Source organism: Pelobates fuscus, chromosome 2 (assembly GCF_036172605.1).
Source record: "Pelobates fuscus isolate aPelFus1 chromosome 2, aPelFus1.pri, whole genome shotgun sequence".
Lineage (NCBI taxonomy): Eukaryota > Metazoa > Chordata > Amphibia > Anura > Pelobatidae > Pelobates > Pelobates fuscus.
This window is the reverse complement of record NC_086318.1, coordinates 83,710,630-83,733,666: the sequence shown is the minus strand read 5'-3', so window position 1 is coordinate 83,733,666 and position 23,037 is coordinate 83,710,630. Positions and strand designations below refer to the sequence as shown.

Below are 23,037 nucleotides of genomic sequence, written 5' to 3'. Positions count from 1 at the left end.
TAATTCCCCGTAGATGCATTGAGACATTGAGGTTTCCACAAGACCTTTGAACATGTCTGGTGATATATCGGGCACCAAGACAATAGCAGCAGATTTTTTAAGACCTTCAATTTGCAGGTGGGGCCTCCATGGATTGGATTTGTTGTTTCAGCATATTCCACAGATGCTCAATCGGATTGAGATATGGGGAAATTGGAGGCTAAGGCAACACCTTGAACTCTTTGTCATGTTCCTTAAACCATTCCTGAACTATTTTTGCAGCATGGCAGGGTGCATCTTCTTGCTGAAAGATGCCACTGCCACTATGGAAGACCATTGCCATGAAGGGGTGCACGTGTTCTGCAACAATCTCTAAGTATATGATACGTGTCAAAGTATCACCCACGTGATTGCCAGAACCCAAGGTTTCCAAGTAGAACATTGCCCAGAGCATAGCATAGCCTCTTTTGGTCTGCCTTCTTCCCATAGTCCATCCTGCTGCCATCTCTTCCCTAGGTAAATGCACACAACCCGGCCATCCACCTGACCTAAAATACCGTATTTTTCGCTCCATAAGACGCACTTTTTTCCCCTCAAAAGTGAGGGGAAATGTCTGTGCGTCTTATGGAGTGAATATGAAGTTTTACTTACCTGTCTTGTAGCGTTTCTCGGCAGCACAGGGCGCACCGCGGTACTGGAACTTGAATTTCATGTTCCGGTTTCCGGCGGGACTGAAAGGAAGTGCGCACTCAGCTCAGTGTGGACTGAGGGGAGGGGGGATGAAGACTATGGGGAGGGGAGGGGAGGGGGGATGAAGACTATGGGGAGGGGAGGGGAGGGAGGATGAAGACTATGGGGAGGGGAGGGGGGATGAAGACTATGGGGAGGGGAGGGGGGATGAAGACTATGGGGAGGGGAGGGGGATGAAGACTATGGAGAGGGGAGGGATGAAGACTATGGGGAGGGGAGGGGGAGGGGGCATGAAGACTATGGGGAGGGGAGGGGGGATGAAGACTATGGGGAGGGGAGGGGGATGAAGACTATGGGGAGGGGAGGGGGATGAAGACTATGGGGAGGGGAGGAGAGGGGGGATGAAGACTATGGGGAGGGGAGGGGAGGGGGGATGAAGACTATGGGGAGGGGGATGAAGACTATGGGGAGGGGAGGGGAGGGGGATGAAGACTATGGGGAGGGGAGGGGGGATGAAGACTATGGGGAGGGGAGGGGGGATGAAGACTATGGGAGGGGGGACACTATGGGACAGGGGAGAAAAAAATATTCGGAACAAACTGTCCCATAGTAAGAAACACTATGGGACAGTTTGTTCAGAATATATTGTTTTCTGGGGTTCTTCCTCTAAAAACTAGGTGCGTCTTATGGTGAGGTGCGTCTTATGGAGCGAAAAATACGGTAAATGTTGTTATTTTTTCAGACCAGTAAACTTCTTCCATTGCTCCATGGTCCATTTCTGATGCTCACATCCCCATTGAAAGCAATTTCGGTAGTGGACAGGGGCCATCCATCATGGACACTCTGAACAGTCTTTGGCTACGAAGCACTCTACACAGGAAACTGCAATGCACTGTGTGTTCTAATGCCTTTCTATCATGGCCAACATTAAGTTTTTCAGCAATTTGAGCTACAGTAGCTCTTCTGTGTGATCAGACCAGATGAGCTAGCCTTCACTCCCTGTTTGCATCAATTAGCCTTGGGTGTCCATCACCCTGACGCCGGTTCCCCGGTTATCCTTCCTTGCACCACTTTTGGTAGGTACTAACCACTGCATACCAGGAACACCCCACAAAACTTGCCATTTTGAAGATGCACTGACCCAGTTTTCTAGCCATCACCATTTTACCTTTTCAAAGTCACTCAGATCTTTTCACTTGCCCATTTTGTTTCCTTTTTCCAAACCATGAAATTCAAGAACTGAGTGTCCACTTGCTGCCTAATATATCTCACCCCTTGATAGGTGTTAATGTTACAATATCATCAATGCTATTCACTTCTCGTTCTTGGTTTTAATGTTGTGGCTTATCTTTGTATATCATAGTAATTTTAATCAATCTACCAATTAAAAAACAAAAAAATAGGTTGCACCCAGAAAGTAAAATATACTTTTTAGGAAATAGAAACTATAATGGAGAAACACCAATTAAACAAATAGCAACTTAAATTATGATAAACAGATATCACCAAAGAACAAGACAATAATCAGAGAAAAGTTATTTTGTATAAACAGCCAAATTACAACCATAACATGTACTTTAAAACGTACATGTAATGGAGGGTGGAAAAAAATACTTACATCTTTCAAAGTCAATATCTAACACATCTTTTTCTACTGTTCTAAAAGAAGGACAATCAAAGTTGAAAACATTTCCAGTTATTCCACAAAAAAATACATTTTCATTGTGACTTCAAAGTGGGGGACAATGTTCTCCTTGTATCACTGCATTGCTATCACCTGTGCGTTGACCTATATTATCTACTATATTATCTACTATATTATCTACTCTGCAAAAAATATATATATTTTAATCTGATGTTTTTTTATTCTTACTGTAAAGTCTCAATGAATGACTACTATGAAGTCGTATCAGGTCACCCGAGACCTGTTCTTACTAGACGGTTTACATTTGTACAATGTTATAATATTCCTTCACATCCTTCACACATAGTAATGGTGTTATTACTGTTTAAACACATGTTCTTCTTTAGGTGAATGGTCATAATAATATCATTAACCTTCTTCTTGATAATGGAGCGGATGTCAGTAAATGCAATGACGAAGGAGTTACAGCCCTTTCCCTGTGCATGATGATTTTCTACAACAACAAAACATTATGGCCAAATGTGGCCGAGAGAAATTTTGCTCCTGACCCGGTCAGTATCGTTCTATATAACACCTGCCATGACGCACAGTCTTTCGTGCTCCAATGGAATCTGAAATGTGTTGTAAATCAAATTACTAGGAAATACATTGCTCAAATTATTGTTAACTAGAGTTTTCTCGTCACAAGTAAGTGCTGGGGAATTAGTTTCTTGCTGTGTTGGTAACTCGATCAAGAATAAAACATTGTTTGAACTATACATTTCCAGATTTTCTATTAAAGAACAAAGGTGGACGCCAACCTCGCAGCGAATGATCAATTTACATGCAGCGTTTAATAACTGACCTAGTAAAAAAAATGCAATGTTATACATATTAAATTAAGCATTGCCTTACAAGTGTAAATAGGTGGGTAGAGCACACGGTGTCAAAAATAGTGCAGGATAGCCTCTGACCACAGGGTCACTCCCAACCCCTTAAACATAAAAAGGAAAGTGAGCATAGAATATCTATAAACAGTATAAAGGTGCCACAGTCACCATACAGTTACCAATTTCATAGAGGTTGAATCTCATGAATGATGGAAAGAAGAAAAAAAAGAAGCTCCTGAAGAAGTCGGATCGACGAAACGCGTAGAGCCTCCACCCCAAGACTTGGTATATTGAGCGTCTATTTGCATTTTACTTTGCCCCTTATATCCTGGACTATTTTGCACTTATTAAATGTGAAGGCAGGAGGTGCTGGCTGCTACCTAGTGGGGGATTTAGCCTATTTAGGCAAATACTGCCATATTGCAATTATTGCACATTGATTATAACATGCCATTGCTCAATGAAATTGTGTTTAATTATTGTTTTTATTTATCACTCTAATAAATTTGTCTGACTGTTTTTTTTTTTTTTTGTTTGTTTTATCACCATCATTCATGAGATTCAACCTCTATTAAATTGGTAACTATATGGTGATCGTGGCGCCCTGATACTGTCATACAAATTTATTAGAGTGATAAATAAAAACAATAATTAAACACACTTTCATTAATTCATTCAGGGAATTTCATTCTCTGTCAACAGATCTGAGTATATGTGCTTGCATACCATGTCAATAACAGGTGAGTTCGACTAAATGTATCTGTAAGTTATAAATATAAACAGCTGTTATTTTGATGGTTCAGCTTGTAAGAAATATTGGAGGTCTGCCAACTTTTAAATCAGAGATGCTACTTGAGTTATGAAAAGTAGGGAACATGCCAAATGGCCTAAATCTAATTAAAACAGCTGCGGCAACACACTTATGTTCCCTCTCACCTCAAGAAAAGGAAGAGCGTCCCATTGGTTATATACACCCATTTTAAAGGACAGTAATTAAATGTGAAAACGAGTGATGTACAAAATATATATTCTGGTAAAGGGATTTTTTAGACAGACAGATGGTAAAATGGTATGAATCGGAATATAAAATATAGAAATATAGTGAACGTTACACCGTCCCACTCGTGATTCTTAAACTATACTGAAGTCTATGTTGCATTCAAATCGAGTAGTATCATACCTTCCAAGCAAAGCGATTCCTTTGATGATCTTCTTGAATCAATCATAGAATGGAAAACGGTAGAGAGATATGGGCATAATGTTAAATGTTATCCACAATTAAAATATTAAAATGAGCTTGTTTACATTGCATCACATTAGTTTGCGCATGGAATCTGTTAGCATTGCACTTAATTTAATAGATCTTCTACAATGTTCCCTTCTCTGTGTAAGGATCCCAGGGCCAGGAAGCTGCTGTATGCAAAATGTTAGAGATTTTACCTACCGGTGATAGTCCTCTTTCTTATAAATGAATCCATGTAGTTTACATTTTGGCTTATCTCATGCATGCATTTTATTACATAGCATGAAAATCCTATTAACATTCTGATTTAAAACGACACTGCTGGCAACCACATTAGGTACAATGCTAAGACTAATATAAGTTGTTTTTATTTTTTTTTAATAATCGTGTTCAGTTGTTTTTTGCTCAATAAACTCACCTGTTTGCCACTCTGTTCCAACCTGCAGTGTTTCCCTTCTTGCATAACAGATACTGTTGTACAAATGTACAACAGAAAGCTGTAAATTGAACCACAAGTCCTGGAATCCTTAGCCATATCTCACAATTCTGACATCCAGAGAAGCGGTTTGCGTCATTGGCTCCTCTCCAAAAGAGGTGGACCCGCCCAGAAATGTGGTGGTCTGCCCCGTTTATTGGCAGGTCAGCCTGACATGAATGCGTGTTAAACTGCATGCCAATCATTTAAGCCAGCCCACTTAGGACAGACCGTGCATGGTACTAATGCCCTGAACATAGCGTGAGCGCGTTTAATGATGTGCTTGCGCTATGTTTGTTGGGAAGCGTTCAAAAAAAGGCCTCGATTTAATAAGCTTTCTAATTGATTCACTGATGTTAGAATATCCAAGTGATTTATCTATCCCAATCATCTACCAAGTCACCATTCCCTCCAGGAATATTTGTAGAAGAATTCTTTGGAAATTCTTGTAATGGTATTAAATCATTTAGAAAGCATATTAAATGGAGGGGGTGGAGGGGAGGACAACAAAATCAGGACTCTACCACCAAAATTGGGACAGTTGGAAGGCATCTTTAGCTGTGCCCATAAAATTCTTGCTGTAAGTGACTGGGGCACTTTTTTGGTTTTGTATGGCCTTTCTGCAGAAGTCTGGATTTTCGTAAAGAATTATGAGTCTTCATAATAACTGTCATCGTTTTATTTTTTTTATATTTTTATTTGTTCACGCATACAATTCACCTAATTTAATGTCCACAGCTAATGCTACTTATACTAAAAAAATAAATAAAATGTTGCTTGTTTTTCTTTTAATTTATTTTCTTCGATGTTGGTCATCTGAGCTCTGAAGCAGAGAAGACAAATAACAAGTTTTATTAAGGCTTACTCTGACACCCTTCTCCCCTCCACTCAGATGATGAATTAATAAGTCCATCTGGTTATCTAATCTTCCACAACAATAACTGGAAGACATAACACATTAAAAAGGAGAAGAATTTCATTATGAAAAAAATTATTATTATTCATTTTCAAAATGTAGCTCATGATACAGGCTCAGTTCACAGAGATTCATTTTTTAAACGCTGCAAATATACTTCACAGCAAAATTTTAATCATGTACTGGATAGTCACTGAAGTGAGAATTCAAAGTGAATTTCAGATTTAAAGGGACATGTAAAGCAATTCAGCTGGGCTATTAACCAGAGCATCTGCTTTGCAAAGATTTCTAATTGAGCTGCATCGGGAAGTTTGTGATTGGACAGCCAGAAAAGGTCTGGGTTGGAGAACAATGGGAGGGCTTGAAAAGAATTGAGACGAGAGATCAGCAGCTTTTGCAAGCTCTTTTTTAATATACCTACAATAAACAAAAATGCATAATTAAAGGCACGTTTTTATTTGTGGAAGATCTACTAAATATTTTTATTCATTTATTTTTTGTACTTGGGCAATGTAGTGTCCATTTAAGGCCAATGTAGCCAAATTGGGTGACATTTTGAGACATTTTACAGTTTGGATTTTAAACCTTACATATGAAATTCACTTTGAACTTGAACTTTAAAGAATAACCTTGAAAATATTCCTTGTATTGGTTTTTAGAATTTTGCCATGATATTTTTTTTTTATACAGGAAGGAAGCACTGAGACCTGCCCCGCTGGTAGCGTGTTGTATAAACAAGAAGATTCTAGGACATCACCACCAAATAGCACAAACCAGGCAAACCAGATCTCAGAGAATAAAGACTGTTATCCAAAGGACAGCTCTGACAGGTACAGTATCTATTCAATAGATGTCTGTGGTTGGTGCATGAGACATTCAGCCATCATTTCACTTGTTCCTCTGCTCTAACCCCCTGGGAAACAATTGCTTTATTTCGAGTTCTGCATTGCCAATGAATGAAGGAATAGAAACATAGAAACATAGAATGTGACGGCAGATATTCGGCCCATCTAGTTTCCCCAAATTTTATAAATACTTTCATTAGTCCCTGACACTATCTTAGGTCTAGGATAGCCTTACGAACAACAGAAAAAAAGGAGAGTAAGTGCTAATTAACAGATGAGCAGCAACCCTAGAAGGGAGATCCCATCAAACCCTTCGGAAACAAAGATAGTGAGAAAAATAGAGGCAAGGGCTGCGCCAATTTCTATACCAAAATATGAGCAGTGAAAATCACAAAATAAAATAAGTAAAAAAAAGTCCAATAAAAAGGATCAAATATAGAATTAGTTGCTTAAAAGGGAGTAATATCCTCAGTGTCTTTTTCCGGATGAATCCACTCATATGAAAGACAAAAAACAGATAAAAAGAACCAATAGTGCAATATGAATGGTCCAATATAAGTAAGATCCTTTTTATTGGACTTTTTTTTTACTGATATTTGTATTTTTTTTTTATTTTTTTTTAACTTATTTTATGTGTTGTGATTTTTACTTATTTTATGTTGTGATTTATAATATATTTTGTTATAAAAATTGGCGCAGCTATTACCCCTATTTTTCTCACTAGGATAGCCTTTTGCCTATCCCATGCATGCTTAAACACTCCTCACTGTGTTAAAGGCCATTTCATGCATCCACTACCCTCTTTGTAAAGTAATACTATGTTTATAACTATAATGTTTGAATTTATCTTTCCTGGTACAGTAATAGAGAAGCCACCATGAACTTACTTGTCCAACGTGGTTCTGATCCCAGTAAGTGCTGCATACCGATACCTGCCTTGTTTTTTGCAATCAAAACTGCGGATTTCCACATGGTTAAGTCACTCCTGCAGCATGGAGCCCGTACTGACATCCAGCTGAGTACTCCGGTAAAATATTTCATACTGTAACTGTATTATCCTAAAATGAATCCGGCGTTTTTGTAGTTAATTTCTCTTTGCTGTTTCAAAAACCAGTATGATGGTAATTGTGAAGGAACATGTTATACATTATACAGCGTCCTTATAGACCTTTCCCCAGCCTGAAAGCCAGAACACTCCCATGACGTTTTGCTTCTTTCCTTTCTTCTTTTCCTGCCTTCATGGAGGTGATTGTAACTTTTTATTGATTGATTTATTTTTATTTGTACTTATTTTTAATGCTATATTATTTTTTGTGACAATCAAAATGTTTGAGGCAAAAAATTAGATTCTCTTTTGTGAGATACTTATTGATGGCTTTTGCTATAACCATGTACAAAATTCCTGTCTATTAAGAACATGTCATGATAAGTCATGAAAACTCTCAGAAACATTACCCAATTTTGTTTTCAAAAAGAGAAAATAACACACAGTTACAGGCAGACAGACACACAGTTACAGGCAGACAGTCACACACACGCAATTACAGACAGACACACAAACCGTAACAGGCAGACACACACACCCACACACACACACACACACACACACACACAGGTACAGGCAGACAGTCACACACATATGCAATTCCAGACAGACACACAAACAGTTACAGGCAGACAGACAGACACACACATACACAGTTACAGACACACACACACACAGGTACAGGCAGGCAGTCACGCATACACACACATGCACACAGTTACAGGTAGACAGTCTAACACACACACAGTTACAGGCAGACACACACACTCACACACACACACACACACAGGTACAGGCAGGCAGTCACGCATACACACACATGCACACAGTTACAGGTAGACAGTCTAACACACACACAGTTACAGGCAGACAGTCTCACACACACACACACACACACACACACTTACAGGCAGACACAACACACAAACAGGTACCTTTCTCCGTTATGCTGGATAATGTCTGTCTAGCAGTCAGGGAGGCAGTAACTCCTTCCTGCTTCTCCCTCAGTGTGCAGCGTAACCGGGCAGCGCGTAGAGGCTGCATTTAGCTCCGCCCCTGCTGCCCATTTAGCCCCGCCTCTGCTGCTGATGTAGCACAGCTCGCTACATCAGGCTGGCCCTGGTTGTCAGCTTTATATATTATTACAAGTATTTTTTATCACTCTATGGCCTTCTTTGCCAAGAAAAGGTAGCTATAAAAGCAAAGACAACTTGAACAATAATTAACTCATTTTAATTTATAAGTAATTTTTTTTTTTTTTTTTTTTAATTCTTTATGTTTGCTGTACATAAGATTGACAGACTTGCAAACAGTGCCTTAACAGCACATAGAACCATTACAACAGAGATAATAGTATGGTGGGTGTTTGAATTGTACATTTTCCAATATGTTACTCAGGCTTGTTACGTCAGTAAACAGATAAACAGACGTGGTAGGTATATCTTGCTATGTGAACTGGCAGTATAGTAAATCAGAATAACGAGGTATAATGTAGGAACATGCTTGGTCAATATATGATTATATAAAATACTGTTATGCTAGGAAAGGAAACCAATTAGGCAAGAGGAAACATTTAGCATGTTAGATTAGTAATAAGCTAAGCTGGACTGAAGAGAGTGTTAGTAACATACTAGCTAACATACTAGCTCTTACTTTAGAGCAACTGGGTACTCTACTCTATAGGGAGGTTAAAGAGAGCATAAAAGGTCCTGAAATTTTAATAACAGACACTGTGTGGAAGCTGGTTTTCCAGGCTTCATCCGATAGGGCAGGTATGCCACAGGAGACAGTTCATGGCTCTGCCGGGTGTGTCTCCATAATTTGCCCCTTGGTGGAGCCAGACATCATGCTGTAGCTTGTAAGCAGGGTAGGGACCGCTGGAGCAGATTTTGCCTCCCTCCGCCTCTGAGGCCCCAAGAGAAACCATCATTGCGCTACCATGAATACTCCTCCTCTGTCTGGCAGGGTTGTAAGCCTGAGGGAGCTCCGGTTTACTGGGAAACATTGGGAAGTGTAGGCAGCCGGCAGGCTAGCCCCTCGTGCGGGTCCCGATCCCCAGGATGGTGTCAACGATCCGGTGTAGTAGCGTGGGTTACAAACTCCACAAATGAAGTAGGGATAGGGGTTCGGCAACGAATGCGCTCCCAGAAATCTTGGCACACCTTGTCAAATCTGGCTTCAAGGCTCTCTTTCCAGGTTTAGATCGTTGAGCACTCCGTGTGTTGTGTATGATCAAACTCAGCGGCCTTGGGCTCGCCAAGTGGTAATCGGCTTGGCAGGAGATAACACTCTTGCAGGTAAGGTTTCCCGAGTGGGGACCGGGATATCCCCCACCGCTCTAAAGGGGGGGTTGCGGGGCTACAGATTGAACTCTGTTGAGAGCCAGCCCCGTGTCGGGAGATCGGCCGCCTCCCCCGGTCACCAGGCTACTAGACTGGCTAGGCCGCATGGTCGGACGACTTGAATGCCCAGAATACTGACACAAATCAGGCATTGTCTTGTTCTCGCTTGGTATATGTCGGGCAATAACTCCTGTGAGGCTTAAATCAATAAGATTATGAGCAGTTAAGGCCGATTTTGTACTCGGATGGGTCGGAGCTAGGCAGAAACACGTCCGACCATCTTGGCTGTCAGGCCCCGCCCCCTTATAAGTAATTTTAAAGTCCCATCTTCACAATATTACCAGTGAATTCCACCCTTCCTTGCAATTAATAGCACCTAGTACATCATTATTGAGGTAATTATGCTATCCACCCACGTATTTAATTGTAAACCTTGACCATATACAAAGCTTTTCTCCTTGACTAAAACGTATAGGTTCAATATGTCAAGTTTTAGGCCTCGGCTTATAATGTTAAACTGTATCCAGCTATCCATCAAAGCCAACGGGAAAAACAATGGGATATGTATTTCAATAAAATCCATTAGTTTAAATCACGTAAAGACAAAAAATAAACTACAGTAGAAGTATCTTCTGCTATCGTAATGATATTTCAGTATTTGTGTCTGGGCGCTGCAGTGATATTTGCAAATTGCTGCATCTATAGGCCAGAGACAGCTGGGAGACTGTGAGTTCCGTGTACCTTAACAAGTGCAGCTAATGCACTGAACATGCATAATTCAACAGAAATTATTGATGTTATCAGGTTCTCACAGTCACCATTTTGTCAGTATGTCAACATATTTTCTAATTTTTAAATTAATATGCTTGAACCCAAACAGCATATCTATTCCCGGAAACATTTTCAAACTTTTTATGTGTGTCCGCTGTCCTCTATGTTTAATTTTCCTACTAAAATTCTAGCGTTGTCGCCATCAGTATAACCCACCTATTGTATGGCAATCATCTCTTCATTACAGCCTACATGGGCTCAGGAATTTATGGTCAGAAAAAAGTGACTTTATGTAAGCTAATCTGGTGTTTAGTGCTGTACACGCTGGGTCTCTTTTTAAAATGAAATAATCATTGTGTTTCTCCAGTATGGATCCGTTACCCCTCTTCACATTGCTGCAGCACTTCCTGTCGCAGAGGGAGTTCGAATAACAGAGGTCCTGCTGCACGCAGCAGCTGACCCTAACGCCAGAGCAGGAGATGGAGACTACATATATAAACAAGACAGGGTACAGTATAACTCATATTCAATGCCAACAAAAAGGCTAGCAAGGCATAGAATTGACTAATGGCACCGCAGATTTGTGTGAATTACATTTTTCATTGCTGGTTGGCTGAGTGTGATGAGAAATCTAATTTACAATCATTTCTATCCTTTATTTTTAATAACTACTACACATCATAAAGAGGCATAGGACAAAGAGAAAAATATCATGCTTTTATTTAAGGCTGTCATGATTAATAAAAACAATATCAAACTAGTTAAATATGTGCATTTAGCTTAATGATGGTTTTCTAGTACCTAGTTTGCAGAGATAAATGTTATCATTAGCCAACTTCATTTTACTCATATTATTGACCTTGGCATGATGAAAGGCTGAATTGAGCATGTTGGTTATAGAACCTGCAATATATTGCAACTGGAGTCCTGTTATCTGAGATATCTTAACAACTTCATCATAACATTGGATACAATACAACCTTTGTTAGCCCTGATTCCGCTATACCTAATATTTACAAGGCAATTGTTTTTTAACCAGGAAACTGTTTGTGTGTTTGTGATGTTTAAATACATAAGAATGCCTTTTTTCTCTCTCTTTCTCTATATAAAAGTTTTTTCTTTTTTTTTCTTCTATAGACGCTTTGCCATATATTGCAATAAACAAATGGGTGTGTATCAGCCCATTTAAACAAGCCTTCCTCAAGTCTTATTTCCTCACCTCAGTTTCTGTTTATCTTAAATGGGGTAATTTAAGCACTATAACTACTGCATGGTCCTGTAATGGTAACGATGCAAGCATGGCACTCTTGTCAGCGCTGGTTCTAAGGAGTTCGAGACCAATAGAGGGTTTCCCAGTCATCCAAGGAATGACGCTTGACTTGCCATATGGCTATTGTCTAGGTTACACTTCCGCTTTGGCAGTGTCAATTTCTTCCAGATTTGGACAGTATTGATTGGCTGCGCAGGTCAGCTGACATGCTCTGCCACAGAATGCTGTCCAAATAGGGACAGAATAGATATTGCTAATGTGGAACCGTAACTTCAGCAATAGAATCTGGTGAGCAAAGGCCAGGACACTATTGCCTGTGGGCCACTCGGTTTATGTCAGTTTGTCACAGAATCAGTGAATGGTGCCAGTGGCCAGCTGGTACCATGACCACTTCAGCAGGCTGTAGTGGTTATGATGCTTAGAGTGCCACTTTAACGTTGTTTTAAATTGGTTAATATTCTTCACACATGGTGCTGTAGCGCATGGGTTGCTCTTTTCTAGATATCCATGTTTCATGAATTCTATCTCTAAATACAGGATGAAAAAACAAACCCCGTCCCTGGATTTTTTAAAAAGGACTTGGTGGATTCTGGCATTGTTCTGTATAACTACTTCACTATGTCTTCTACTGTCCCAGAGGTGGGAGGCAGGACACCTCTACATGTGGCATGTGAGAGAGAAGATAACTACAAGGTAATAATGCTTCCAGTTCATAATTTTTCTTTTTTTTTTTTTTGCTCAAATATAATGATACAAAGTATATTATATATCATTTTTATGAGGCTTAATTTTAATTGTAGAGCAATAAACAAGAATATTGCATTGATGTACATGGTGAACAGTCCACTTAAAACTGGTCTATCTATGGTCACTATGCAAATATCCAAGAACTCAGATCCTCATATCTGAAACCCAGTAAGACATGTTACAGATCATAATGCACTTAGGGTACTTTTCCTGTGAGTTAATCCGACTTCCATATGGTTAACAGAACCATTTAGATTGAAACGTAAACACCCTTAAGCTTTTTCAAACATCAAACTTATTCTATCTTGGTAGAATGGTATTGGACTGGCTCTTTTTGCAATTCATATTTACCGATTCTTTTTTTATCACATTCTCAACCATCACAATTCAAGACTTTGTCAAATCTAACTACATCCTATAGTTACCCTACCAGATAGCAGATAGTAAAACTTAAGAAGAAAAAAGATCTATGTTGCTGGAAGATTGCTATTCTCTCACTCCTGAATTTGCCACTCTATGGCCATTAACTTGCTCGCCTCATACCAGCAGAGGCAACTGGAATCGTTTTACATATGCAGATGCTCAGAAATGTACCAACAATGACACTATTTAAAGTGGTACTATCTTTTTTTTTTCCTCCATAGTTTGCCAGGGATATAATCTGTTTGCTCTTGAATCATAATGCCAACACGAATGTCCTATGGAGTGGTCACTCTCCCCTCTCTCTCGCTGTGGCCAGTGGAAACGACCTGGTGAGAATTTTGCAAATGTCTAATTTTCTGTTTATCTTCATTGTCTTGCATTTCTAGGGCTGGTCATATCCAGCAGTAGGTATCCACGATTCCCAAGTAAGTTATTTATTGCCTAACTTTACTATATCAAATTGGACTTCATGGATGCAAAACAAGTAAACTGTCCGTCTTCTTAATTGTGCAACCCGGTTAATGGACCATACCTTTAAATTGCTATAAAATGATGGATCTCTTAACAAACAACCCATGTGATTGACAACCAATTGTTTAGTTCAAATAGCCCTAAAACCTATTCAATTTGAGACATGTAGGCGGTGACTATGGGTGCACTCAGTAATATGTATGACAAATGCAAACATGGGTATAGAACATGGAGGTGCAACGTACCTCAAACAGCTCCTACAAAAGGACTCCTGACATGAGTGAACCTTGTATAATTGAGTGGTTATGACCCTCTGAGTATAGCTAAAGTGGCAAAAGCCTATATAGCTTAACCAGGGCACACATATAATCACACCTGCCCTTTCCTTCCACGTTCGCTGCAGCACTATAATGTGCAGTTGGCAGGAGGTGGAATTGTGGGCTTGTGTTTGGGATCTGACACTAAAAGAGAGAAGCAGTTGCATGATTCATTTAATCCAGGTGCCATCTCATTGAGCAATAACAGCATAGCATTTCTAGCAGAAGGAAGAGAACTCACATCACCAGCTATGATTTGCTGTGCAGCCTTGATTCCTTTCCCTTACACACTCCGGCATCATCTGCAAATAACCAAAAATGTCTTGTACTGAGTAACAAACATGGCTGAACCTGCCATTAAACCTTCATATATTGACTCCTTCCAGCCCCTAGCCTCGCAACCCTTCAAAAATGCAGCTGTAATTCTATATATTGCGGGTGCTGTGTAGATGATTAGTGTAATATACGTGATATATTGATGCTGTGTATGTGATTCCTGCTGTATAGCTGATTGATGTGTCATTGATTGGTGTCATGTTTGTGTGATAGTTGTATCATGTATGCTGTGTATTTGTTGTTCTATGAACACTGTGCGGTCTATTTGTGGTATATGAGTGAGTGAAATATGCTGTATATTTCATTGTTGTGTGGATGTTGCAGTTGATTTGTGTTTAATGGGTAAATGAAGGGTGCCATGTAGTTAATTAGTGTTGCATGGTTGATTTAGGTGCTGTGTAATACTATTCTTTTCACAATGGGAAATTCACGTTTCTTAATGCACATGTTTTATTGTGATTACCCATTATTACCCATTATTGTTGTTATGTTTTAACTCCAGTGAGAAAATTGTCTACACATCTTCTCACAAAACAGAAAACACAGAGATCAAAAACATGAATATAAAAATAATTATGATGTGGAATTATAAATCAAACCAATAGGCAACAAATCTGTTTATTATACTCTCACAAAGTTTCAAACATTAAAATCACCAGTGTTAGTGATGCGTGGGTGTTGGGTCACTTTAAATTCCATCCCAGTAACACTGCTGTCTCAAAATAGAATGGATAGTTTAAGATGATTCTTTTGAGCCTGCAAATCCTGGGTATTGTTGGGGAAGGTATAACCTAGTAAGTAACTGCAGAAATCTCAGACATTGGAGGATTAAGTATCTATATTAAGTCACATTTGTACATTAAGCATAAAGCACCCCAGTCTTGCTATGATCTGCAGGTTGTGATTATTTTTTTTAATTTTGGACCCAGGCTATAAAAGAACTTTTAGCAAAAGGAGCAGACCCCAACATGGCTCTGGGCCCCCCGGTGGGCAGTGTACTCTGTGCAGCAGTCAGTACCACCTATGAGAAGCAGAGACCCGTACCTGTACGCATAGCTCTGGTAAGAAAGCAATCATTTTCATTTACATCTAAATCTTCTTATCCATCAAAACTCTCCCTGAACAGCTTTTATAGCGTCATTCCACATCCCTAAAGCACTTCAGCTTGCAAGGAACTTTAGAGTTTATCCTAGTGCACTCTTTGTCACCTTATCAAAGTGCTGAATTCAAAAGAACAGGCATTTTTATAAAGTGGCAAGCTGCACCTTCCCAGCTGAGAGAGAAATGGGAGGGTGCTCTTCCTGATTACACCGTGCCCAGGCACTTAGTGGAAAGAAATGGATTCTATGAGAAGCACTGCAGGTGCAGCCATTCCTGCGCATTCACCCTGCCACCCATTGCTTCTCTATGAGAGGCATTCTATTAGCTGCGGATCATCAGTACTGATGGTCTCTGGCAGGTGGAGAGCGGCTACAGCAAGGGAGACCCTTTCATCGTGTGAATTGCAGGTAGGTAACCCTTTCTTTAGGTCCACTAACCTAAAATAAGAGTACAACACTCCAGCGTTGTACATAAATGTATTTACTATTTGAAGTCTGTATTGTTAGTAGTACTTGAGTTTCTCTCTTGAAAGGATCACTGATTAGTGATCAGATTTGTCTGTTGATTGCAATGTTTTTTTCATTTTAGCCATTTCTCTAACAATAGTGTTTGTGCATTATGCTGAATTCACAGGGGAATTGTATCATTTAGGCCAAACCAGCATAGCTGGGCAGATTATACATCTATCTTACATTTTAAATGACAATTCAGTGTTCAGTAAATACACCCTACAATGTAGTGGTGAAAAGTGAAAATATATCAACTGAACCAAACCAACAGCACTAAAATCTATTTATATTCTGATTTTGTTTTTGTTTTTTTTGTGCTTGTTGCCTATGCTAGCCATATAACATGCAAAGAATACACATGACCAAAAAACTATGTCTGTTTGTCCCTTACACAATGCCACAATGTTTAATGTATTCGGCAATATTGTGATATATTTTGGTAAATATTCTGTTCTGTTCCTAGGTGGATAAGCTGATAAAATCTGGTGCAAACATGTTGATGCCAATTACTATAGGTGCTGGGAAGAGGACTGGTTTGGGAACTGCTACAGATTTTGCTTATTACAAATACCTCCAGGTATGCTGCACTGTACTTTCACATACTGTATATATTTTCAGTTGAAGTTTAATTGTAATATAGATAGGAAGAAAGAATCAAGTTTAGCTTTTCACGTGTCCCTGCATCTGTATAGTGAATAAAAAGTGTAGAAACCGTCAGACGGCGTTAGTCATTCATTGAACAGACCCTTGTCATATTGCATGCATTGCTTAATTAAAGAACACTCCAAGCACCATAACCACTACAGCTTGATATAGTGGTTATGGTGTAAGGAGTGCCCTGACACCCCCTCCCTTTCCTCATTTGTAAGGAATCAAACCATTTTTGAATGATTTGACTTCTTAGCTGAAGTCCACCTTCTACCGAGTGGCTATTGGTGGACTCCAGTTAAGTAATCAAAGTTATTATAGTGCTTGGAGTATTTTAATTGGAATAATGCTGCTAATTAATGCTTGCTAATTTTTACGACTTTTATTATATACTGAAAATTAGTTTGGTCTTGATTTGCTGCCAATCTTTCATTCCCTAGTTTACCCTGCTTGACCCTCTAACTTAAGTACTGTAATGGACTGCAGGTTGTAGATGAGAGGAGAGGGGTGTGCATACTGATTTGAGAATGTGAGCACTTTTCAGAAAATTAGCTAAGAGACAAGAAAACGAAAAGATACATATGGCTTTTAGTGTTAGCTAGTTGTTTTAACATTTCATAGTGATGGCTATTAAAGTGCCATAAATCATTTACGGTGGTGAGTTTACTGAGGTGGATTTATGGTGCTGAGGCACATAATGTGTCTCCAGAAACAATAACTAGCATTAAAAGTGTATGTCCAACACATTTACTTTACCCTGTGAATTAATCTGTTTTATCGGATCAATATGTAGTCCAAATGAGGGTCAATGTCTATCCACATACCAAGATATTGATGTTTAACTGGGGACTGTTTTATTTATGGGACCCTTACTTTCTTTTTAAGCAATCATCAGTAATGTATTCATTCAGAAGCTGTTTGGTCTTTTATGTATTGCAGGACAAAAGAATAGCAAATTCTCCCTATCATGGTTTGTCAGCAGACGAACGTGAAATTTACAATGAGCGCAGACAGCTGTTAGATCACTTGGGAAAGCTGACACGGGACGCTGTAACACTAAAGGAAAAAGAGTGGGCTACGGAAGGCATAGTCCGTAAGTGAACCAAATATAAGGAAAAACAACAAAATACTATATTATTTGGCTGCATGTAAACAAAGAATAATGTCTGAGAATGAGTCATAGAGTGAATCCAAAGTATTGATAGTAAACACAACCACGATAAAGGGATCTCAGATTGGGTTAGAATAAAGGTATTTTGCACTCACAATGCAGCCTGTTTAAACAATGTTTCTAAAATAGACAGTATTGTCTGTTAATGACAAATGATCAGCTATATTTTCTAATATATGAAATACTGATCAAAGGAAGAATAAAGAGCCGCACATCTTTGGGTGACAATATTTGCTACAGTTAAGTATTAAGATGTTTTCTATTTATTTTTCTAGTGAAATCACCAGCAAATGTAGAACTGTAACAATATATCTACTTTTTAACATCTGAGTCTATGCAAAGAGATCTGCATACAACCAGAACCACACATCCCACATTGCTCGTGTGTGGGAGTTCTGAAAACATGCGTCATTTACGGGTATAGCTAGTACATTATACCTCTAAACCAACAGCATTCACATTAAAGCAATACTATGAAATACATTGTTTCAGTGTATATATATATACGAGCAATATCAAGTGCCACTAAGCCATTTTTACATAAAAGGGGAACTTTAAAAAATAGATTTTCACTATGGCGGTAAAGAGTAGGTAAACAATTGGACCAGAAATGCTCATAAAGGGATTTATTGACAATATAATTGCATTTGTTTATAAAAATAGCCGTGCTGGAAAAGTGATTTGTATTTCAGTTCAAGTCTTTAAATGAGCTATTTTAATTCTCAGTTTAGGGAGTGAATCCCTAAGTTTATCATAAAAGGAAATATATCAGGAGACACCATGCAATTGACATCCACAATCCAGGGCATGTGACGTGTAACCCTTACTTCTCTTTGTGCGATATTAACACGTGTTTGTGCAGGTGAGCCTGCATTACCCAGAGAAATGTTGGCTAGGAGGAACAAGGAATGGCTTGTTCGTGAAGAAAGCGCATCAACTCCCCGGTGAGAGAGATTCCATATATATTTTTTATCCTAAACACTTTTATTGGTAAATGCTAACAATGCTAATTGATATTCCGCCCCAATTTACAGAAAAGATTTCTTCAAATACTGCTGCCTGTGTGGCCGATCTCTTGGTGTCAAGCTGTCTGCTTGTTCGCGATGCTATTCTGTATTCACCTGTAACAGGCTGTGCAAGAAGAGAGCTTTGGATGAATTTCACAAAGAGGAATGTCAGCCTTATACAGGTAGATCACAGTAGCGAGCAGAGTTTCACAGTGGCCATGGTACAAATAACGCTCCTCTACCTTTGGCATCACTGTGCTTTAGTGTAGGCTAACATGCGGGTGGTCCGCAGATGCTTTGAGTTGAATACTCAGAGATTCGCAACTTGGAACCTTATTCAGGGGTAGGCATGTGCATGGGAAAATTTTTCGGTTCGGTTCGGCATTCTGAAATTCGGGACTTCGGCAATTCAGAACTTTGACACTTCGGAAATTCGGTAATTTCGGAACTTCGGGACCTCGGCAATTTGGCACTTTGGCAATTCGGAATTTCGGAACTTCTCTTGCAGCCGCTTGGTAGATAACTCCCTAATTCCCACGGTATTAGGGAGTAATCTACCAAAAGGCTGAAAGACCTAAATTGGTCTTTCAGACAAATTTACTAATACTAAGTAAAAATTACTTAGTATTAGTAAATTGGGCCCCTACTCGCTATACCGCGAGTAGGGGCATGTCTATTAAACAGGGAGCAGCCAGTGGCTGCACACTGTTAAAAAAATAAAAAAAATGGGTCCCCCCTCCTGAGCCCCCACCCGCAATGCGCGAGTGGGGTCTTTTAAACTAAAGGGGGGGCACTCTGGTTGGTTTGAAATCCACCAATCAGAGTGCTCTGTGTCATTTTACACAGCGTGGGAAAGTTCTTTGGAATTTTCCCACGCTGTGTAATTTGACTCATGACGCTCTAATTGGTGGATTAAGTAACCAATCAGAGTGTTATGAGTCAAATTACACAGCGTGGGAAAATTCCGAAGAACTTTCCCACGCTGTGTAAAATGACACAGAGCACTCTGATTAGTGGATTTCGAACCAACCAATCAGAGTGCTGTGACAGGTAAATGTAGAGACTTACCTGTCAGTCTCTTCATTTACCTGTCAGAGCACTCTGGTTGCATGGCTTAAACCCACCAATCAGAGTGCTCTGAGCCTAATTGCAGGGCGGGGCAAGGCTTTATTAGCCTTCCCCGCCCTGCAGAGCTCAGTCTGCGCGGAGCCCTCGCTGGGTGAAGATGGATTTTTTTTTATTGATTTTTTTTTTAAGTGCGTCGGTTATTATGGCTTTTTATTTGGCCTTTTTTGGGGCGGAAAAAAAGAAGATTTTAGAAGAAAGAAAACATCAAATGGTAAGTTTTTGGGGGCCAGGGGGGAGGACATTAGGTCCCCCAACTAATTAGTATTTAGGGCCCCCACCCACCGCTCAGGGGTGGGGACCAGGGGGAGGACATTAGGTCCTCCCCCTCATTCTAATTTAGGGCCCCCACCCACCGCTCAGGGGTGGGGGCCAGGGGGGAGGACATTAGGTCCCCCCCCTAATTAGTATTTTAGGGCCCCCAACCACCGCTCAGGGGTGGGGCCAGGGGGGGGGGGAGGACAATAGGCCCCCCCTTATTTTACTTTAGGGCCCCCATCCGCCATTCAGGGGGGGGGGCAATAGGTCCCCCCTTCAGGTTCGGAGAGATAGGGGGGACTTTTTTTGTTTTTTGTTTTTTACAGTGAGCAGCTACAGGCTGCACACTGTTTAATAGACATGCCCCTACTGGCGGTATAGCAAGTAGGGGCATAATTTACTAATACTAAGTAATCTTTACATAGTATTAGTAAATGTGGCTGAAAGACCAATTTAGGTCTTTCAGCCTTTTAGTAGATAGCTCCCTAATACCATGGGAATTAGGGAGTTATCTACTTATTCATTCCTGTCATTACATTGACTGTCTAAGTAACTTACATTTTATATGACTGTATGTTACTTGATTGTTGTAAGTGTTGCAAATGCTTACAGCTGAATCCTGGCTACGTTTGTATACTTTTTATTTAAAATTGTATACAGTGTAACATTCTTCTTCTTTCACTGGGTAAGTATATTAGTACTTAGGCAATACTGTGCTTCGGAACTTCGGCATTTCAGCACTTCGGAACTTCGACACTTCGGAAATTCAGTAATTTCTGGACCTCGGTAATTCGACACTTCGGGTATTCGGACATTCGGAAGTACCCGAATGTCTGAATTTCCCGAAATTCGTCCGAATTCATATTCGGCACGAAACTAATTGCACATGTCTATTCAGGGGAATCCCTAGGAGTCTAAAATGACAAGCAACATTCTCACATACACAAGCCTAGTTGAATGCCCAAACACCCAATTAGCACACACATACCAAGTATACCATGTTATCTCACATACACAAACATAGTAAATGTTTGCACGTGTAACACACATAACTACATAATTTATATATACATTCTCAATAAGTGAAATAATCTCCCTTTTCTCCTGCATACCTTCATAAGAAGTTCTAAGGAAACTAGGGGAGTTCAGCTTTGCTGAGATAGTAGACCTTCATGCACAAGATAGCTACCTTAATGTACTCTGCAATCTAAATGGAGATAATGTAGGAATTACACTTTCTGTACATAGTATAAAGTAATTTCTTTGCTTTTAAGTTTTTGTTTTTTCTTTGTAGGATATCTCAGCAGCAAACCCTCTACAGGTAGAACTAAAATGACAGGGGAAGAACTTGCAGTCAATCAAAACTACAGCTTTAACTGATCAGAAGCATTTCCCAAAAAATGTCATTGCATTTGATTATAATAATAAAGAATCCTGCACGTATTCCTATATGATCGGAAATTAATTGTACCGTTACGAAGTGTTAATCTTCCATCAGACATTTAATATGCCCGCCATTAAGCACTTTGCAACAAAATGTCGATGAGTTGTGTGAAACAGTTTGTTATGAAATAAAACTGAATAAAAATTCAAACTGTACATAAGTTAATAGCCTTTACTCTGGGCTTTATGGGCATAGTTCATCATGATGTTCACAAATGGCTATTTTCTTTCGCTTGCACTATAGGATTCTGGGAGCTTATTAGTTTAACTCAGGATATCCATGGTTCTCATTGGCGCTAATCAAACCTATTACTTAATTGAAATTCCAATTGTCACTCCTTCTGGAGATTAATTCAAGGTGATTAAAGTCTCAATAAGAATCAAACTTTGTGAAACAATTTCAAGGAGTCCAAATCTTACAAATGGCACCACTGATGATAAATATTTCAAATTAATGTAGACTATAACATAAGTAGTTTAATAAAGAAAACAAAAAAAACATTCCTTTAAATAGTTTTTTTGGGCAATTAGAGTCAGAGCCATTCTTCTCACTGTTCTCACATTTATTATGGAACTATTACGTATCGCTCTCAGCAGACCAGACGAACATTACACCTACAGCATTGGGTTCAACCACCTCTTTCCCTCTCCTGTCACCAATATAAGTTCGTTTGTGATTCCACTGAGATTCCAACCATGAATATTTAAGAAGAGCTTAAGTAAAAGTTGAACAAGCTTCGAAAAAAAATTAATTTACAGACTACTTTCTAGTATTAGACCATACCAAAAGAGAAAAACATAGTATGGCTCATAAGCTTTTAAAAAGACCATATTAAACCATTCATTCTAACAATATGTTTTACTTTTATCCTCAATGCTATTTTCTGATGTCATCATAGTCTAGTCTCTAAAGCAGCATATTTAAGAATGATATAAAATTTTCATTTAGGTTATTTGTTAACCCTCTACAACCCTGCAGTTGTTGATTTAGTGAGGTGTTCAGTTTTGAAATAGGATGCTTAAAGATCATTGGTTGTTAATGTGTTACAACTATTGGTGATGAGATACTTCCTGCATCTCCAGATAGTTCTGTTTACATGCATTTCTTTTTCCCCACCAAACAATTTAGATTTTGTTTTGGGTGTTGGTGAAATTGACATATTTTGTATTAACAATTACAAGAAATTACTGGTTCACCCACACCCCAAAAATCTAAATTATTTGTTGGGGGGGGAAAAAAAAAAAAAGAGTATTAAATATAAAGAGATCTGTTCGTGGCTTTATTTACAGATAATTAACTGGGTTTGGTAAAATGATCTCCAATTCTCTTGATTATTTTCAGTAACCTGTTAAGTTAGGATTATTATGTTGTTCCTTTCCTGAAACTATAA

At 39.2% G+C, this 23,037-nt stretch overlaps 1 protein-coding gene across 1 annotated transcript in view; it reads left to right on the top strand.

Annotated features, from left to right (window-relative positions):
* Positions 1 to 21,713, top strand: part of ANKMY1 (ankyrin repeat and MYND domain containing 1) — a 57,940-nt gene extending 36,227 nt beyond the window's left edge. The window contains exons 6-17 of the mRNA XM_063442348.1: positions 2,701 to 2,865; positions 6,508 to 6,647; positions 7,524 to 7,689; positions 11,188 to 11,328; positions 12,628 to 12,783; positions 13,482 to 13,589; positions 15,314 to 15,445; positions 16,458 to 16,571; positions 17,582 to 17,735; positions 18,676 to 18,757; positions 18,848 to 19,002; positions 21,498 to 21,713. Of these exons, the coding sequence (XP_063298418.1) occupies positions 2,701 to 2,865; positions 6,508 to 6,647; positions 7,524 to 7,689; positions 11,188 to 11,328; positions 12,628 to 12,783; positions 13,482 to 13,589; positions 15,314 to 15,445; positions 16,458 to 16,571; positions 17,582 to 17,735; positions 18,676 to 18,757; positions 18,848 to 19,002; positions 21,498 to 21,583 (1,599 nt within the window). The 3' untranslated portion in view covers positions 21,584 to 21,713. The remainder of the gene's footprint in view (positions 1 to 2,700; positions 2,866 to 6,507; positions 6,648 to 7,523; positions 7,690 to 11,187; positions 11,329 to 12,627; positions 12,784 to 13,481; positions 13,590 to 15,313; positions 15,446 to 16,457; positions 16,572 to 17,581; positions 17,736 to 18,675; positions 18,758 to 18,847; positions 19,003 to 21,497) is intronic.
* The last annotated feature ends 1,324 nt before the right edge of the window (positions 21,714 to 23,037 follow it).